This window comes from Muscardinus avellanarius, assembly GCF_963383645.1.
Source record: "Muscardinus avellanarius genome assembly, chromosome: 7".
Lineage (NCBI taxonomy): Eukaryota > Metazoa > Chordata > Mammalia > Rodentia > Gliridae > Muscardinus > Muscardinus avellanarius.
Window position 1 is genome coordinate 45535485 of NC_137793.1, and position 17032 is coordinate 45552516.

A 17032-nucleotide genomic window follows, 5' to 3' on the forward strand; every position below is an offset into this window, starting at 1 on the left:
TTGCTAAGTAGCTGAGGCTGTCCAGGAACCACAATCCTCTGGTCTCTGCCTCCTGAATGCTGGGATTATAAGTGTGAGCCACCATGGCCAGCAGGAATTCTTTATTTTTGCAGCAATGGGGACTAAACGCAGGGTATTCTACCTCTAAGCTACACCCTCATCCCAATTTTTTATTCTTTATTTTTGAAACAGAGTCTCACTAAGTTGCAGAGGGCCTCACTAAGTAGCTGAGGCTGGCCATAAACCTGCAATCCTCCTGTCTCAGCCTCCCAATTACTGGGATTACAAGACTGTGTCACTATACCTGGCTATCCTTAAAGTAATTCTAAAGACAATTTCTATGTTATAATGTTTTGGACATAAATAAATTTTTATGAGCACCAGCAATATATCCAACACCATTCTACTAAGAAATTATCGGTCTATAAGGCAGGCAAATCCAAGTCCTCAATACACTTACATTCCAGCATGTTAAAAAAAAAAAAAAAAACAAAAAAAACTAAGCCGGGGTGGCAGCACATGCCAGTAATCATAGCACTTGGAGGCTGAGGCAGAAAAATTACAGAATTGAAGCTGAGCGTGGTGGCACACACTTGTAATCCCAGTACTTAGGAGGCTGAGACAGGAGGATTGCAGGTTTGTGGCCAGCCTCAGCTACTAAGGTGAGGCCCTCCACAATTGTTTCAAAATTATGAATAAAAAATAAGGCTGGGGATATAACTTGGAGGTACAATGCCCCTGAGTTCAATCGCTGGTACCTAAAAAAAAAAAAAAAAAAAAGAAAAAAAAAGAAAAGAAAATTGGAACTTGATGAGATCCTGTTTCAAAATTAAAATAAAATAGAGCCGGGTGTGGTGCCACATGCTTGTAATCCCAGCACTTGGTAGGCTGAGACAGGGGGATCACACAGGTTCAAAGACAGTGTCAGCTACTTAGTGAGGCTCTCAGCAACGTAGTGAGAACCTGTTTCCAAATAAAGTATAAAATAGGTCTGGGTATATTGTCCAGAGGTAGAAAAGCCCCTGGCTTTGACCCCTGGTACCACACACAAAAAAATTAAAATAAAATAAAATAAGGCTAACAGTACGGCTCAAAGGTACAACACCCCTGGGTTCAACCCCTAGTGCCTATTCGCCACAAAGCCCAAAGATACCTAAATAATGATTTGGTAATTTTAACAACTGCTAAATGCTATAAAAATGACAAAATGAGATATAGGGTGACTGGAGATAGGTAGAGTGGGTAGGGACAAATGTCTTCTCTAGGAAAGCCAGAGAAATTTCACAGAATATGAGTTGAGATGGAAGTGGTAAAGAAAGAAGAAAGCATGTTAAGTAGAAAACAAGGCAAAAGCTCCAACATGGCAATAACATCCATGAGTTTAAGAGACATAAACCAGTGTAGGTAGAACAAAATCAGGTGGAGAATGAAGGGAGATAAGGCAGAGGAGAGTTGCCTTTCAAATTCAAATGTGGTGTGTGTGTGTGTGTGTGTGTGTGTGTGTGTGTGTGTGTGCGCACGTGCATGCTACTGGGCATTCTACCTCTGAGCTACACTCCAAGTCCTAATTTTATTTTTATTTATTAATTATTTTACTTTTGGTGGTACTGGGGTTCCTGGAAACCCTTCTACCTCCGAGCTATACTCCCAGACCTATTTTATATTTTTATTTGGTATCAGGGTCTCTTAAGCCAACGAGCCTGGCTTCGAACCTGTGCGATCCTCCTGTCTCTGTCTCCCAAGTGCTGGGATTACAAGCGTTCACCACCACATCCCATCCCTATTTTTATTTTGAAACAAAGTTATGCTAGGTTGATTAATCTTACTACTTGCTGAGGCTGTCATGGAATCTGCAATCTTCCTGTCTGAGCCTCCCAAGTACTGGGTTTACAGGCCTGTACCACCACATCTGGCTTCAAATTCAATTTAATCCTTAAAACACTGCCATCTGAAATCAATGAATTAATAGTAGCAGAGTATTTTAAACAAGTGTTACCACAAATTTAAAAGAGAAACTTAAGTGAAGTTACTTGATCTTTCTACGGCTGAAGAATGAGTAAGGAGTAAAAATGAGCTACCATAGATAAATCAAGAAATCACAGCTGGGCGTGGTGGCTCACATTTATAAACCCAGCATTCAGGAGGCTGTGACTGGAGGATTGCGGTTCGCAGACAGCCTGAGCTACTTAGTGAGGCCCTCTGCAACTTAGTGAGACCCTGTTTCAAATAAAGAATAAAAAATAGGGCAGGGGGTGTAACTCGGAGGTAGAATGTCCCTGGGTTCCATCCCCAGACCCGAAAAAAAAAACAAAAAGAAAAAAAGAAAAAAACAGAAATCATAAGGTTATACTAGCCATAAAAGAACTTCATTAAGTATCAAATATTAAAAGGTACTAGTAAAGATAAACAATTACCTATTCTAATAGAAGAAAACAAATTTTGGGGGGCCAAGGAAAATACTTTATGGAATTTAAAGTATTAAAAAGCAAACAAAAAACCAAAAGACTCCTGCCACCTAGAAAGTCAAAGAATGTATAGGTTTCTTTTATCCTATTTCAATTCTTATACCCTAAGCATCAATAAAGAAAAATCTAGATGGTATAACTTTAAATTATCTTTAGGTAATCAGGGTTCAAATAGATACTTCAAAAATTTTGTTTCAGTTCATCATCACTTTATCTTTTATTTTGAAAGAGTTTCACTAAGTTGTGGAGGGCCTTCCTAACTTGCTAAGGCTGGCTGCAAACCTACAATCTTCCTGTCTCAGCCTCTCAAGTACTGGGATAACAAATTTGTGCAGCCACACTAAGCTCAGTCCATCATTTGTTTGAGAGTGTGTGTGTGTGTGTGTGTGTGTGTGTGTGTGTGTGTTACTGGGGATTGAACCCAAGGACATTCTACTTTGAAGTTACACCCCCAGCTTTATTTTTTATTTAGAAACAGGGATTCACTAGGTTGCTGAGAGTCTATGTTGCTGAGGCTGCCTTTGAGCCTAGAATCCTCCTGTCTCGGCCTCCCTAGTACTGGGATTATAGGGGTGTGTCAGTACATCTGGCTTCAGTTTTCTTTTTTTTTTTATCACATTTTGCTTAATTCTTTTTGAAAGTTTATGTTGTTTTGTTAAAAAATATTTATATTAGTTTTAAGAAAAGCCATACTTAAAATGGTCATTTCTTAGTTGATCTGAAATCAAGAAGTCAAACAATAAATGTTGGTGAGGATGTAGAGAAATAGACTCTTCTATTGTTGGTAGAATTGCAAATTAGTGAAATCAGAATGAATATTCCTCAGAAAACTGGGAATGATATAATATAATCAAGCTATACCATATAATCAAGCTATACCACTCCTGGGTTTCTTTTTAAAGGGACTGAAATCAGAATGTAGCACCACAATTAGCAATAGCCAAAGTATGGAACCAACCTAGGTGGTGTCCATCCACAGATGAATGGATGGAACCCCTTCTACCTCTGGGCTACACTCCCAGACCTATTTTACTTACATATATATTTATTTATTTGGAAATAGGGTCTCTTAAGACAGTGAGGCTGGCTTCGAACCTAGGAGATCCTACTATCTCCATCTCCCAAGCGCAGGGTTACAAGTATGCGCCACCACGCCCAGCAACAAATCTTTTTTTTTTTTTTTTTTAAATAAAAGGCAGCTGGCTAGTGAATGTTTTGGGCTTTATATAAGGCAGATATTTAATTCTGACAGAGTACTGTGAAGGTATCCACAAGCAATATATAAATGAAGGGCCATGACTATTTTCCTATAAAACATTAAAAATAGACACTAAAATTGCATTTTTTATAATCTTTACGTACCAGAAAATACGCAAACATTTTTTTTTTAAATTTGAAAACAGGGTCTCTTAAGCCAGAGGAGGCTGGCTTCGAACCTGTATGATCCTCTTGTCTCAGCCTCCCAAGCACGGGGATTACAAGCGTGCACACCCGGTTCCAAACTTTTTTTTTTTTTTTTTTTTTGATACTGGGGATTGAACTCAGGAGCAATGTACCTCAGAGCTACACCTTCAATCCTATTTTTATTTTTAAACAGGGTATCACAAGATTGATGAGAGTCTCACTACTTGCTGAGGATGTCCTTCAGTCTGTGTCCTCCTATCTCAGCTTCCCAAGTACTGGGATTACCAATGTGTGTCACCATTCCTGATTCCAAGGCTTTTTGAAACCACTTAAAAGTTTAGGGCTGAGCACATATCTTAGAGGTAGAGTATTCACCTAGCATGCATGAGGCCAAGGTTTAAATCCACAGCACTCAAAAAAAAAAAAAAAAAATTAAACACTATTCTTAGTGCATTAACTTAAAAAAAAAAAAAACAGGCTATGGGCAGGGCTCAACTTACAGGCCATATATTGCTGAAACTTGATCTGGACCATAAAGTTTCAGATGATTACTAATTACAATAGAGCTCTTTGGTTTTTAAAAATTTTTTTATTTGGTGCATTGTAGTCATACATCTTAATGGAGGAAAAGATGGTAGAGGCATACATGCACACATCATTCATTTAACCCTTCCTCAATTCTCATCCCATTGCCTCCCCTCTCCCTCATGTTTGGCTTATGGATTGACCTTGATATGTTTGTGAATATACAACATGTACATTAAGGATTTTCCCTTTCCCCGATCCTCCTCAGTTAGGTCACCTTATTTGCTCATCTATAATTTTTCCTTCCTTGTTTGGAGTTCCTGCTATGAACCTTTTTCTCCCTAGCTTCCGCATACTACAGACAGCAAATGATTTCTTTTTGTGTGTGTGTGACTGACTAATCTCACTTAGCATAATGTTCTCCAGTTCTATCCATTTCCCTGTAAATTACATAATCTTATGGCCGAGTAAAATTCCATTGTGTACATATCTCATAGTTTTGTAATCCATTCATCTGTTTATGGACATCTTGGCTGGTTCCATAGTTTTGCAATTGCGAATTGTATAGCTATGAACATAGATACACGTGTTAATTTGGCATTTTGTTTCCATTCTTTTAGGTAGATACCCAGAAATGGTATTGCTGGATCATATAGTAGGTTTGTTTCCATTCTTCTGAGGATTCTCCATATTGTTTTCCAGTGGTTGCACTAATTTGCAATTCTACCAATAATGTATGAGAGTTCCTACTTCTCCACACCCTTGCCAGCATTTGTTGTTGTTTGTTTTGAATGACTGCCATTCTAGTTGAAGTTAGGTAAAATCTCAGGGTAGTTTTGATTTGCATTCTCTGATTGCTAATGATGTTGAGCATTTTTTTCATGCATTTATTGGCCATTTGAATTTCTTCTTTTGTAAACTATTTAGTTGGCTTGCCCATTTTTTTTTTATTGAATTGTTTTCTTAGTGCTGAGTTTGAGTTCTCTGTATATTCTAGATATTAGTGCTCTATTGGAGCTCTATTGGTTTCCATTCTTTTGAGTAGATACCCAAAAATGGTATTGCTGAACCATATGGTAGGTTTATTCCAATTCTTCTGAGGATCCTCCATACAGTTTTTCAAAGTCATCTTACTAATTTGCAATTCCACCAGCAATGCATGAGAGTTCTTACTACTCCACATCCTCAACAGATTTGTTGTTTGTGTTTTGAATGATTTCCATTCTAGCTGGAATTAGGTAAAATCTCAGGGTAGTTTTGATTTGCATTCTCTGATTGCTAATGATGTTGAGCATTTTTTCATATATTTATTGAACAGTTGAATTTCTTCTTTTGTGAGTATCCAGTTCAACTGTCAACTTTTTGGGGGGTTACTTTTTTCTTAGTGCTGAGTTTGAGTTCTCTGTATTTTCTAGATATTTGTCCTCTATTAGAGGAATAGTTGGCAAAAATTTTCTCCCATTCTGTTGGCTCTCTGTTGGGGTTCCTGATAGTTTCCTTTGCTTTACAAATACTCTTCAGTTTAATGCAATCCCATGTATCAATTTTCTTTTTGTCTTTGGGGTCTTGTTGAGAAAGTTTTTACTTATGTCTATGTGTTGCAGTGTTGGAACTATGCCTTCTTCAAGAAGTCTCAAGGTTTCCCAGTCTTTGATCCATCCAACTCTTGTGCAGTGTGAGAAAGTGGGTTTATTTCTATCTTTCTGCATATAGTTAATTAGTTTTGCCAGCACCATTTGTTGAAAAAGCTATATCTCTTCCAGTGTATGTTTTTGATCCCTTTGTTAAAAATCAATTGGCTGTTAAGTGTGCGAATTTGTTTTTGAGTCTTCTATTCTGCTCCATTGGTCTTGTGTCTGTTTTTGTGCCAAGAACATCATGCTGTTTTTATTATTATGGCTTTGTAGTATAGCTTGAAGTCAGGTATTGTGATGCTTCCTGTATGGGTCTTGTTGCTGAGAAGTACTTTGACTATTCTATTTTTTTTTGTTATTGTTGTCACAAATGAATTTAAGGGCTGATTTTTCTATGTCTGTGAGAAATAACCTTGGTAATTAATGAGTACTGTGCCAATTCTGTTGATCACATTTGAAAGAATTGCCATTCTGATGACAACTATTCTACCTATTCAAGAACATGAAAGATCTTGCCATATCCTAAGGTCTTTTTCAATTTTTTTTCAATATTTAAACACTTTTTCTTTTGCCTGTGCCTTTGGAATCAAATCCAAAAAATCACTGCCAATTTCAATGTTGTGAAGTTTTATTACCTAGGTTTCCTTCTAAAAGTTTATGGTCTTAAGATTTACATTTAGGTCCTTTATCTATTTTGAGTTAATACTTGTATATGGTGTTAGGTAAGGGTCCAATTTTATTCTTTTTCATGTAATTATTATTTTTCAACAATATTTAGTGAAAAGGTTATTATTTCCTTCACCAAATGTTCTTGGAAAGCTTGTCAAAAATAACTTGACCATATATGGAAGAATTTATTTCTAGGCTTCTTATTTATTTATATTTTTGGTGGTACTGGGGTTCCTGGAAACCCTTCTACCTCCAGACTACACTCCCAGACCTATTTTTATACTTTTTTGTTTGGAAACAGGGTCTCTTGAGCCAGCGCAGTTGGTTTCAAACCTGCGTGATCCTCCTGTCTCCACCTCCCAAGCACGGGGATTACAAGCGTGTGCCACCACGCCTGGCTAGGCTTTTTATTTTACTCCACTGGCTTATATATCTGCCTTTATAGCAGTACTACACTGTTTCGATTATTGTAGCTTTATAAGGTTTGAAATAAGAAAATGTACATCTTCTAGCTGTGTTCTTTTTCTAAATAGTTTTGGGTATTTAGAGTTCATATTTCATGTTAGGATAGTTTTTTTCTGAAAAAAATGTATGATAGTTTCAGGTTAATAAAAAGGAGAAGGATGTTTGCAGCTTAATTTCAAATATTTCAGAAAAACGTATGTATGTCAGAAAGTAAACATTTAGCAAAGCTGGATAAAGTAATATGCAGGAGTGGTTTATACAATTTTTGCTTCAAAACTACAGAAAAAAAATCAAAAGTTACAAAATTAGAATGAATTGCAAGTTGATTAATTTTACCAAATATCATAAAATAAATTTTAATATGTTGAAAAAAAGTGAAAAAGGAGCATATGTTTTCTTTCATATGCAGAAGCTAGGGAAAAATAAAAAAAAAAAAGAGAGAGACTCCAGATAATGGAGGAAAAACCCCAGTGGAGGAAGGGAGGTTATATAGGAAAAGGGGCATAGGAGGGAGAATCAATGAAGAAATCACTTCCATCGTCATCATGCATATATGTGAGAATACCAATGTCAATCTCAATGTTCTGTATGGGAAAGAGGGGTGGGGAGGATTTGGGGGGAAGCCACCACGTACTATGTACATGCTTGTCACTATCACTGTGAACTACATCATGATGTGAGACTATAATACACCAATAAAAGTATTTAACAAATGCAAAAAAAATTTTTTTTGTGGGATATCCTGAATGAAAGTATTTTCTGGATTTCTTTTTCAGTGAATTTATGGTTGGCGTATAAGAAAGCTTCTGATTATTGAGTTTTTTATCCAGACCCTTTGCTGAAACTGTTGATCAGTTTTATAAGCTTTTTGGTTGAGTTCATTGGAAATTTCTAAGTATAGTATCATGTCATCTGCAAACAGTGATAGTTTTAGTTCTTTTCCTATTTGTATTTCTTTTGACTTCCTTCATTTGCCTTATTGCTCTGGCTAGAGTCTCAAGTCCTATATTGAAAAGAAATGTTGATAATGGACATCCTCGTCTTGTTCCTGTTTTTAGGGAGAATTCTTGCAGTTTTTCCCTTTAACATGATGTTGGCTATGGGCCTATTGTATACTGCCTTTATGATGTTGAGGTATGTTTCCTCTATTCTGATTCTCTGCAGTGTTTTAGCATAAATGGGTGTTGGATTTTGAAAATGCCTTTTCAGTGTCTAGTGAAATGATCATGTGATTTTTGTCTTTTTTTTCTATTTATGTGCTGAATTACATGGATTATTTTTTGTATGTTGAACCAGGCTTGCATCCCTGAGATGAACAGACTTGGTCATGGTATATGATTTTCTTGATGTGGTTTTGAATGACTGTGTTGCTAAATATTTTGTTTAGCAGTTTCATGTTTGAGTTCATTAACAATATGGTCCTACAGTTTTATTTATTTATTTATTTTAGCTGTCTTAATTTGGTTTTGGTATTAAGGTGATGTTGGCTTTGTATCATGTATTTGGGAGAGTCTCGTTTCCTTTTATTTTACAGAATAGATTGAGGAGTATTGGGATTAGCTTTTCTATAAAGATTTTATAGAATTCACTTGGGAAACCATTTGGTCCTGGGCTTTTGTTTGATAGTAGGCTATTGCTGCCTCTGCTATTGGTCATTTCTCTATCTTCTTGGTTCAATTTAGGAAGATTATATGTGTCTAGGAAACTGTCAATTTCTAAGTTTTCCATTTTTTGGAGTATAGTTTTTCGAAGTAGTTTCTGGTAATCCTTTGATGTCCATGCTGCTGTTGGTACTATATGCTTTTACTTCTCTTTAGTAATTTAGATTGATTCTGTCTCTCTTTTGGTTAGGTTGGCTAGTGGTTTATCTATCTTATTTTTGGAAACAGCTTTTGGTTTTGTTGATTTTCTGTATTTTTTTAGTTTTCTACTTCATTGATTTCTGCTCTGATTAATAATTTCCAGTCTTCTACTGGCTTTGGGTTTAGATTGTTCCTGTTGTTCAAGGGTTTTGAGGTATGTCATTAGGATGTTTATCTGGTGATTTTCTATTCTTATGGGGGCACTCTGTCCTATGAATTTTCCTCTTAACATTGCCTTCAAGGTGTCCCAGAAGTTTGGATATGTTGTGTCTCTACATCTGTTTCTAGGAATCTCTTAAATTCCTCTTACTTCTTTTATTACTCATTCATCCTTCAATAGTGTGATGTTCAGTGTCCACACGTTAAAGTGGTATTGTGGATCTTCTTATAGTTTATTTCTAGTTTTGTTCCACTGTGGTCAGAAACACAGGGAAGTATGTCACATTTTTAAAACTTGCTAGAGCTCACTTTGTGGCCCAGGATGTGGTCTATTTTGGAGAAGGTTCCATGAGCAGCTGAGAAAAATATGAATTCAGCTGTAGTTGAGTGAAGTATTCTGTATGTATCTAATAGGTTCATTCAGTTTATAGTGTTTATTAGGTCTGAGGCATCTTTACTGACTTCCTGTCTAGAAGATCAGTCTAGTGGTGTGAGAGGGGTGTTGAAGTCTCCCAGTATTATTGTATTAGGATCTATGAATGACAATGTCAAAAAGAGTTTGTTTTATGAAAGTTGGCTGTACCTATGTTTGGGGCATAAATGTTGACCACTGTTATTTCCTCTTGTTGGATTGTTCCTTTTACTAATAAAAATGATCTGCTTTGTTTTGTTTGATAAGCTTGGGCTTGAATTCCAATTTGTCTGATATCACAGCTGATATTCCTGCTTATCTTTTGAGTTCTACTGGCATGGATTATCTTGCCCCGGCCCTTTACTTTTAGTTTGTTAGTATCTTTACTTGTAAGGTGTGTTTCTTGCAGGTAGCATATATATGAATTCTGTGTTTTAATCCATTTTGGTACCTTATGTCTTTTTATTGGGGAGTTGAGGCGATTTATGAAACCCAGGAGTATTCTACCTACAATCTATAGTCCCAGCCTCCTCCTCCTCTTCTTCCTTCTTCCTTCTCCTTCTTTTTTTGAAACAGGGTTTTACTGAGTTGCAAAAGACCTAAGTAGCTGAGGCTGTCCAAGAACCGCGATCTTCCTGACTTAACCTCCTGCATAATGGAATTACAAACGTGTGCCACCACGCCTGGCTGAGAGATGATTTTTAATTCTTAATATTTTGAGTTTCAATTTTTGTTTGAGGTAGTATTTGCTGTTCTTTGCTTAGTTGTTTGCTTCAGGAAATTATCGTTTCTCTGGTTCTGGCATGTATTACTTATTTCTTCTTTGCAGTTAATCTCTTTGAGTATTTTCTCTAGTGCTGGTTTGTAAGACAAATTCTTTCAGTTTCTGTTTGTCATAGAAGATTTTTATTACCAAGTCAAATTGAGAGATATTTTTGCTGGGTAAGAAATTTTTGGCTGCAATATGTTTTCTTTTACAGTTTTGAGTATGTTACTCCAGGCCCTCCTGGCTTTCAAGACTTGATTTGGGAAGTATGTAACAATTCTAATTGGTTTGAGTCTAAATGTCACTTGGGAGCCAGAGTGATAGAGCACACTTACTATAATCCCAGCATTTGGGAGGCTGAGACAGGAGGATCGTGGTTCATGGCCAGCCTCAAGCTACTTAGTGAGGCCCTCTGAAACTTAGTGAGACCCTGTTTCAAATAAAGAATTTAAAAAAAAAAATAGGACAGGGAGTGTAGCGCGGAGGTAAAATGCCTCTGGGTTCCATCCTCAGGCCCTCAAAAAAAAAAAATAAATAATAATGTCACTTGGCTTTTTGCTTTTGTTGCCTTTAAGATTCTCTCTTTGGTTTTTTACATTAGTTGGACCTTTTCTCTGATCTTGTCTAAAGAGGGTTCTATAAGTTTCCTCTACCTATATATTGATCTCTTTTTCTAAATTTTCTGATATTACTTCTTTGAAAAGATTTTTGATCCCTTTGATTTCACCTTCTATTTCCCTCTTCTATGCCTATAATTCTTAGGTTAGCTCTTTTAATATGGGCCCATATCTCTTCAATGTCCAATTCATGCCGCCAAATTTTTTTCTAAATTATATAACATATATGCTATATATTTTTCTAAGTTATATAGCATACGTTCATTTTTGGAGGAATCATTTTCTAAGAGCAAGATTCTATTTCCCATGTGTTCTAATCTATGGTTTGTATTGATTCCTTCTCTTCAATGACTGCATCCTTTACTTCCTTCAGAGCTTCTTTCTGATTTCCTGTTCAGTGTGTCAGAATCTTTATTTGTTCCTTTATTTCTTTCAAGCACTAAATTATTTTCGGAAATCTTGTATCATTTCTACTATTAATTTTCTGATTTGTTCTGGTGATCTCTCCAATTTTGTTGCTGAGTCTTGTTATTGTGGGGTTGTAGAAGCTCATTACTGCCTTGCTATTTCCTTCTTCTCATGATTTCAGGCTTCTTCAGTTTGTATCTTTGTTGCTTTTGATAGCTTTCTCTCACTCTATAGCAGATATGATTGAACAGAATGAGAGTTTGAGTTCAGTAAGGTAATACATCATAAAGATTAGGGATAATGCATATGTAAGAGGATTTGTGTTGTTGAGTGTCAGTCTCAATTTCCGTAGGACATGATTAATACAGGTCATAGCCAGGGCCTGGACAGGAAAAGCTAACCACTTATAATTATGATGAGCTACAGCTGCTTACTTTCTAACAGGTTTTTGGCTTTTCTGCTAGGGGTCTCTGGAGGCCACAGTGTTGCAGTCCCAGCATGATTAGGCAAGATGGTGCTGTTGTGGCCTCTGTGGCTGCAGTTGTTGGAGGCAGGCAGGGGACTTTTCTGCTCGCTGTTCTGCCTTCTATCTTTGTTTCTGCCACCTTTCAATTCTCAGTGCTCTGTTGAAATTTATGCTGGTTTCTTTCTCTTGTCAAGATGCTGTTTTCATGGTGACCAGAGACCAAGTGTCAGCAGTACTTGAGATGTGCTGTTTCCCTTGGTCCCCATCTTCCTGGAAGCTGGAGAATTCTTTGGTTTTTTAAATAAGGTATACTTTAAAGATCACTTTTGTTACCTTATTAAATGTAAATATGATTCCTCATTCTCAAAATTTACAGTATCAGTTTTTAAGACTTACTAAAAATTTAGAAATTAAAAAGTTTTCAATCCTCTTTTTTATCCATTAATTTATAGGGAAAAACAGGAGAGCCAATACAAACCCATATATCTTTAAGTTTACATACCACAGATGCACCTCTGCCAGTCTGTGTACTACCAAGCCATGGCATGTTGATTGGAGTGCCAAGATTGCTATGTGTATATGGTGTTGTACCTTGAACAGCTGTCAAATCATCATGAGCATGTATAACCAAGAAATCTTCTGATCTACAAAGGAATGTCAACCAGAATGAAAATAACACATTTTTTATTTCTTTCTTATACTTGAAAATGCTAACATTTGACTTTTTATTTCCCTTTAAAATTAACTTTCTTTTACTCTTACTCTTGGTTTTTTTTTTTTTTTTTTTTTTGGTGGTACTGGGGTTCCTGGAAGCTCTTCTACCTCCGGGCTACACTCCCATGGGCTACACTCCCAGACCTATTTTTTAACTTTATGTGGAAACAGGGTCTCTTAAGCCAGTGAGGCTGGCTCTGAACCAGCGCGATCCTCCTGTCTCTGCCTCCCAAGCGCAGGGATTACAAGCGTGTGCCACCACGTCCGGCTAGCTCTTACTCTTAACTCAATAACTTTCATACCCAAACAATTTTTATTCTCTTCACTTACTCTCTTTTTACTCTTATCTCCATTTTTAAAGCTCCTTCCAACTATTATTTCCTCTTAGGCACATCAGCTTCTACTCTACTTAAAATTTAGTAATACTTTTTGTCAATGCTGGGGATTGAGTGTACTTAGTACCTTCTACCTCCAAACTATAACCCCACCCTTTTTATTTTTTATTTTAAAACAGGGTCATACTAAGTTTCTGAGGCTGGTCTTAATCTTGGGATCTTACTGTCTCAGCTTCCTAAGGACTGGCATTATAGGTATATACCACCATGCCAGGCTACAATTATTCTTTTAAAGGACCTTGTAGAAGTTATAGTTCAATAGAAATAGCCACTCAATGTTACAAGCGAATAAAAACAAAATATAAAGGTACCCTTTGTTTTCCATTTCTATATCATCATCTACCCAAGTATAGATCTGTGTAGCCAGAATTCCAGAAACATCCAGTTCTTGAACATCATGGCTGGAAGCAATTGCTATGCAATTTCTATTTGCCTGAAAAATAAATCATAGGGTAATTATAAATAAAAAACACTATGGGTATATAGACTACTTATGAAAATAATTTAAAAATACTTTAATTTTTTACCAATTAAATGTCTAGTGATAATACTTTAATTTTACCAATTAAACATCTAGTGATATAACATAATAAAGAATACTATGCTAAGTGAGATTAGCCAGTCACAGAAAGTGAAGGGTCATTTGTTTTTTCTCATATGTGGAAGCTAGGGAGAAACTGGGATACAAGAAGAACTCCAGATAATGGAGGAGAAACCCCAGTGGAGAGATGGGGTTTAGGGGAGGAAGGTAAGAGAGGGAGGGAGACTTGATGAAGGACATGCTTCAACTGATAGTATATACATATATGAAATTATTCATACCCATCTCAGGATCATGTACTGGGAAGGAGAGGGATTGGGTGGGACCTACAGGTAAGCTCACCAAGTGCTGTGTGCATGTATGTCCCTATCACTCTGAACTCCATTAATGATATATCACTACAATGCACCAATAAAAGCCTATTTTTATTTTTTTGAGGGTCTGGGGATGGAACCCAGAGGCATTTGACCTCCGAGCTACAAATAAAAAACTTCTAGTGAAATAATTATGAGCTTAACTTTGAAATGTGATTTTGTTCTAGGACTCCCATACTTTTCACAGAAAGCCACCTATACATGACTGTACACGTATTGCTTCATTTTCTCTCCCAGTACTGTTGCTCTAGTGTGCTAGAATGGTATGATCTCTCTATGATTTGCACAATTAAAATTGTGTAGGGCCAGGAGTAGTGGCATGTGTTTGTTGTCCCAGCTACTCAGAAGGCTGATGTGGGAAGATTGCTTGAGCTCAGGAGTTTGAGACGTGCCTGGACATGAGATTCCATATTAAAAAAACAAAATCTCCCCCAAAAACAACTATAATAACAATAACAACAGTAGAGAAAGATGTTGAAGAATCCTAAATGCTAGGGAAAGGTGAGAGAGATAGCCAACTCTAAGCTAAAGACAAAATGCTTAATTATTCAAATAAAATAATGCCAAGCTTTACTAAAACCTTTTGATTATAGACAAAACAAAATCAAACCGGAGAAAAAGAAAAGTATCACAGGAACTCTAGATCAAGAAGGAGATTCTCTAGATGAGCAAATAAGGTGACCTTAGGGAATGGGAGTGGGGGGGGGGGGTAAAAGGGAATCTCTCTAAAGCACAGGATATACTTAAACAAACATATCAAAGTTAATCACTAAGCCAAGCATGGGAGAAAGGGAAGGGGAGGGAATGGGGTAGGAATTAGGTAAGGGCTATTTGGGTGATGTGTGCATGTATGTCTCCACCATCTTTTATCCCATTAAGATGTATGACTACAATGCAGCAATAAAAATTTTAAAAATAATAAATTATTTTGAATTGAGTATAAAATAGAAAAGTATCACAGAGAAAAGTTACAGAGACAGAATAATAGTGGAAGTATGCCAGAAGAAATTATAAGTAAGAATTTGGTTTTATTAAATCATAAAAAATTTTAAAGATCTAAGAATTAAAAATACCTATCTCCATCTGGGAATATAGGTTAGCTCAGTGGTAGAGCACTTGCCTGGCATGCATAAGGCCCCGAGTTTGATCAATAGCAACACATACACACAAGCACATCTCTAATAGAAAACAGGAAGATATTGACATCAAAAAGAAAGCAAGATTACTAATATGTAAAATACTAACAAAATTAGTAAGAAAAAACTGAACTATTAAGAAACAAAAAAGGATAACTATACTGCTGAAAGACAATTCTCAATGGATCCCTCCCATTTTGAATGCCTTGATAGTCAATGCCCTTTGTTCTGTTCTCTAGTATTATTTTTAGAATGTCTATATAGTCAAAGTTTCTCCTCCTTCCAGAGCAAAATGCAGGTATACTCACTGTTCATCAGAAAAGGTTCAGGTTCACTAAACTCAGTGAGCCTCTCCTGTAACATGACCTATTGCATGTACAGGTACTATCTCTATCTGGTCCTCTTTTGTCATGTGTGGAAACTAGCTCAGAGAACCAGTGTGAGAATGCTGATATTCTGGCAACTGCTCTTGCCGTTAGAAATAAACTGTCCTTTTTCTGTGACCCAAGAATCTTGTATCTTCAAACAATCCATTAAACTCTGAAATTTAACTTATTAGCTTGAATTTTTGATAGTTCCTAATTAAACAAATAGGAAAAGTTCAATCTCAATGGATGTGTGTGTGTGTGTGTGTGTGTGTGTGTGTGTGTGTGTGTATGTGTGATACTGGGGTACCTGGAAGCCCTTCTAACTCCGGGCTACACTCCCAGACCCATTTTATTTATTTATTTATTTATTTATTTATTTATTTATTTATTTATTTTTGTGGGTCTGGGGATGGAACCCAGGGGCATTCAACCTCCGAGCTACACCCCCTGCCCTATTTTTTATTCTTTACTTTGAAACCGTTCTCACTGAATTGCAGAGGGCCTCACTAAGTAGCTGAGGCTATCCGCGAACCACGATCCTCTAGGTCTTAGCCTCCCGAATGCTGGGATTACAAGCGTGCACCACCACACCTGGGTATTTTTTATATTTTTATTTGGAAACAGGGTCTCTTAAGCCAGCGCGGCTGGCTTCGAACCTGCGCGATCCTCCTGTCTCTGTCTCCCAAGCGCGGGGATTACAAGCATGTGCCACCACGCCTGGCTCAATTGTTTTTATAAAATAAAATTTAAAGCAAAAGGTATTATTTCCTAGTGACAAACTTAGCAATCATGAAAAAAATATGATATCAAATCTGGAGAAATTAAAAAGCACACTCATACAAGAAAATGGCAGACATTACATATGTGGATGAATATACGTACTTATACATATACTTATACACCATTTCACAAAAGAAAAGGGAGTTTTGTAGGATAGAATATTTAAAATGACCTTTTCTTCAGGGGAAGGCAGGTACTATAGAGTACAGACAAAAATTTTGTATCTGACATACAAAAATATATGCATATAATGCTATATAATAGATATTACAACATTAGAACACAGAGAATGAAGGGTCATATGTTTTCTCTAATAAGCACAAACTAGGGAGTAACTGGGACACAAGAGTGACTCAGTGGAGCCTGAAGGAAGGTCTAAGAGAAGAAAAAAGACAGGTTCATTAATAGAAATACTATCAACTATGTGTATATATATGAATATACCCACATCAATCTCAGTAATCTGTATTGGGGAAGGGGAGAAATGGAGAGGCACAAGAAGGGGTTCCACCAAGTGCTGTATGCATGTGTCTCGTTATCATTTTTTTACATTATATTGTGGGACTATAATGCACTAATAAAAGTATAAATAAATAACACATAAAATTATTGTGAATTTTAAAACACACAAGTACACACAGCTACACACTCATGCATCCCTCCTTTAATAATCCTTTAGGAATACATGAAAAAAGATAATATCTATAGTTTAATGAAAAAAAAAAGAAAATAAAAGAGTAACTAGAAGTATCTTGTCTAAAAACCATGCAGTAAGGCAATTAGGGGAAATAAAAGGGAAAATAGTCTCAGCCTTGGACTAGTACATCTAAGTATACCTCTTCTATTGAATCTTACAGATATCTCAAAGGAGA

The 17032-nt window shown here is 36.5% G+C and overlaps 1 protein-coding gene across 2 annotated transcripts in view; it reads right to left on the reverse strand.

The window, feature by feature from the left end:
• DMXL1 (Dmx like 1) overlaps positions 1-17032 on the reverse strand; it is a gene marked incomplete at both ends in the record, with an annotated part of 217767 nt that overhangs the window by 24722 nt on the left and 176013 nt on the right. For both annotated transcript variants that reach the window (XM_080698416.1, XM_080698415.1), the window contains 2 exons: positions 12355-12496; positions 13273-13394. In XM_080698416.1, the coding sequence (XP_080554542.1) occupies positions 12355-12496; positions 13273-13394 (264 nt within the window). The remainder of the gene's footprint in view (positions 1-12354; positions 12497-13272; positions 13395-17032) is intronic.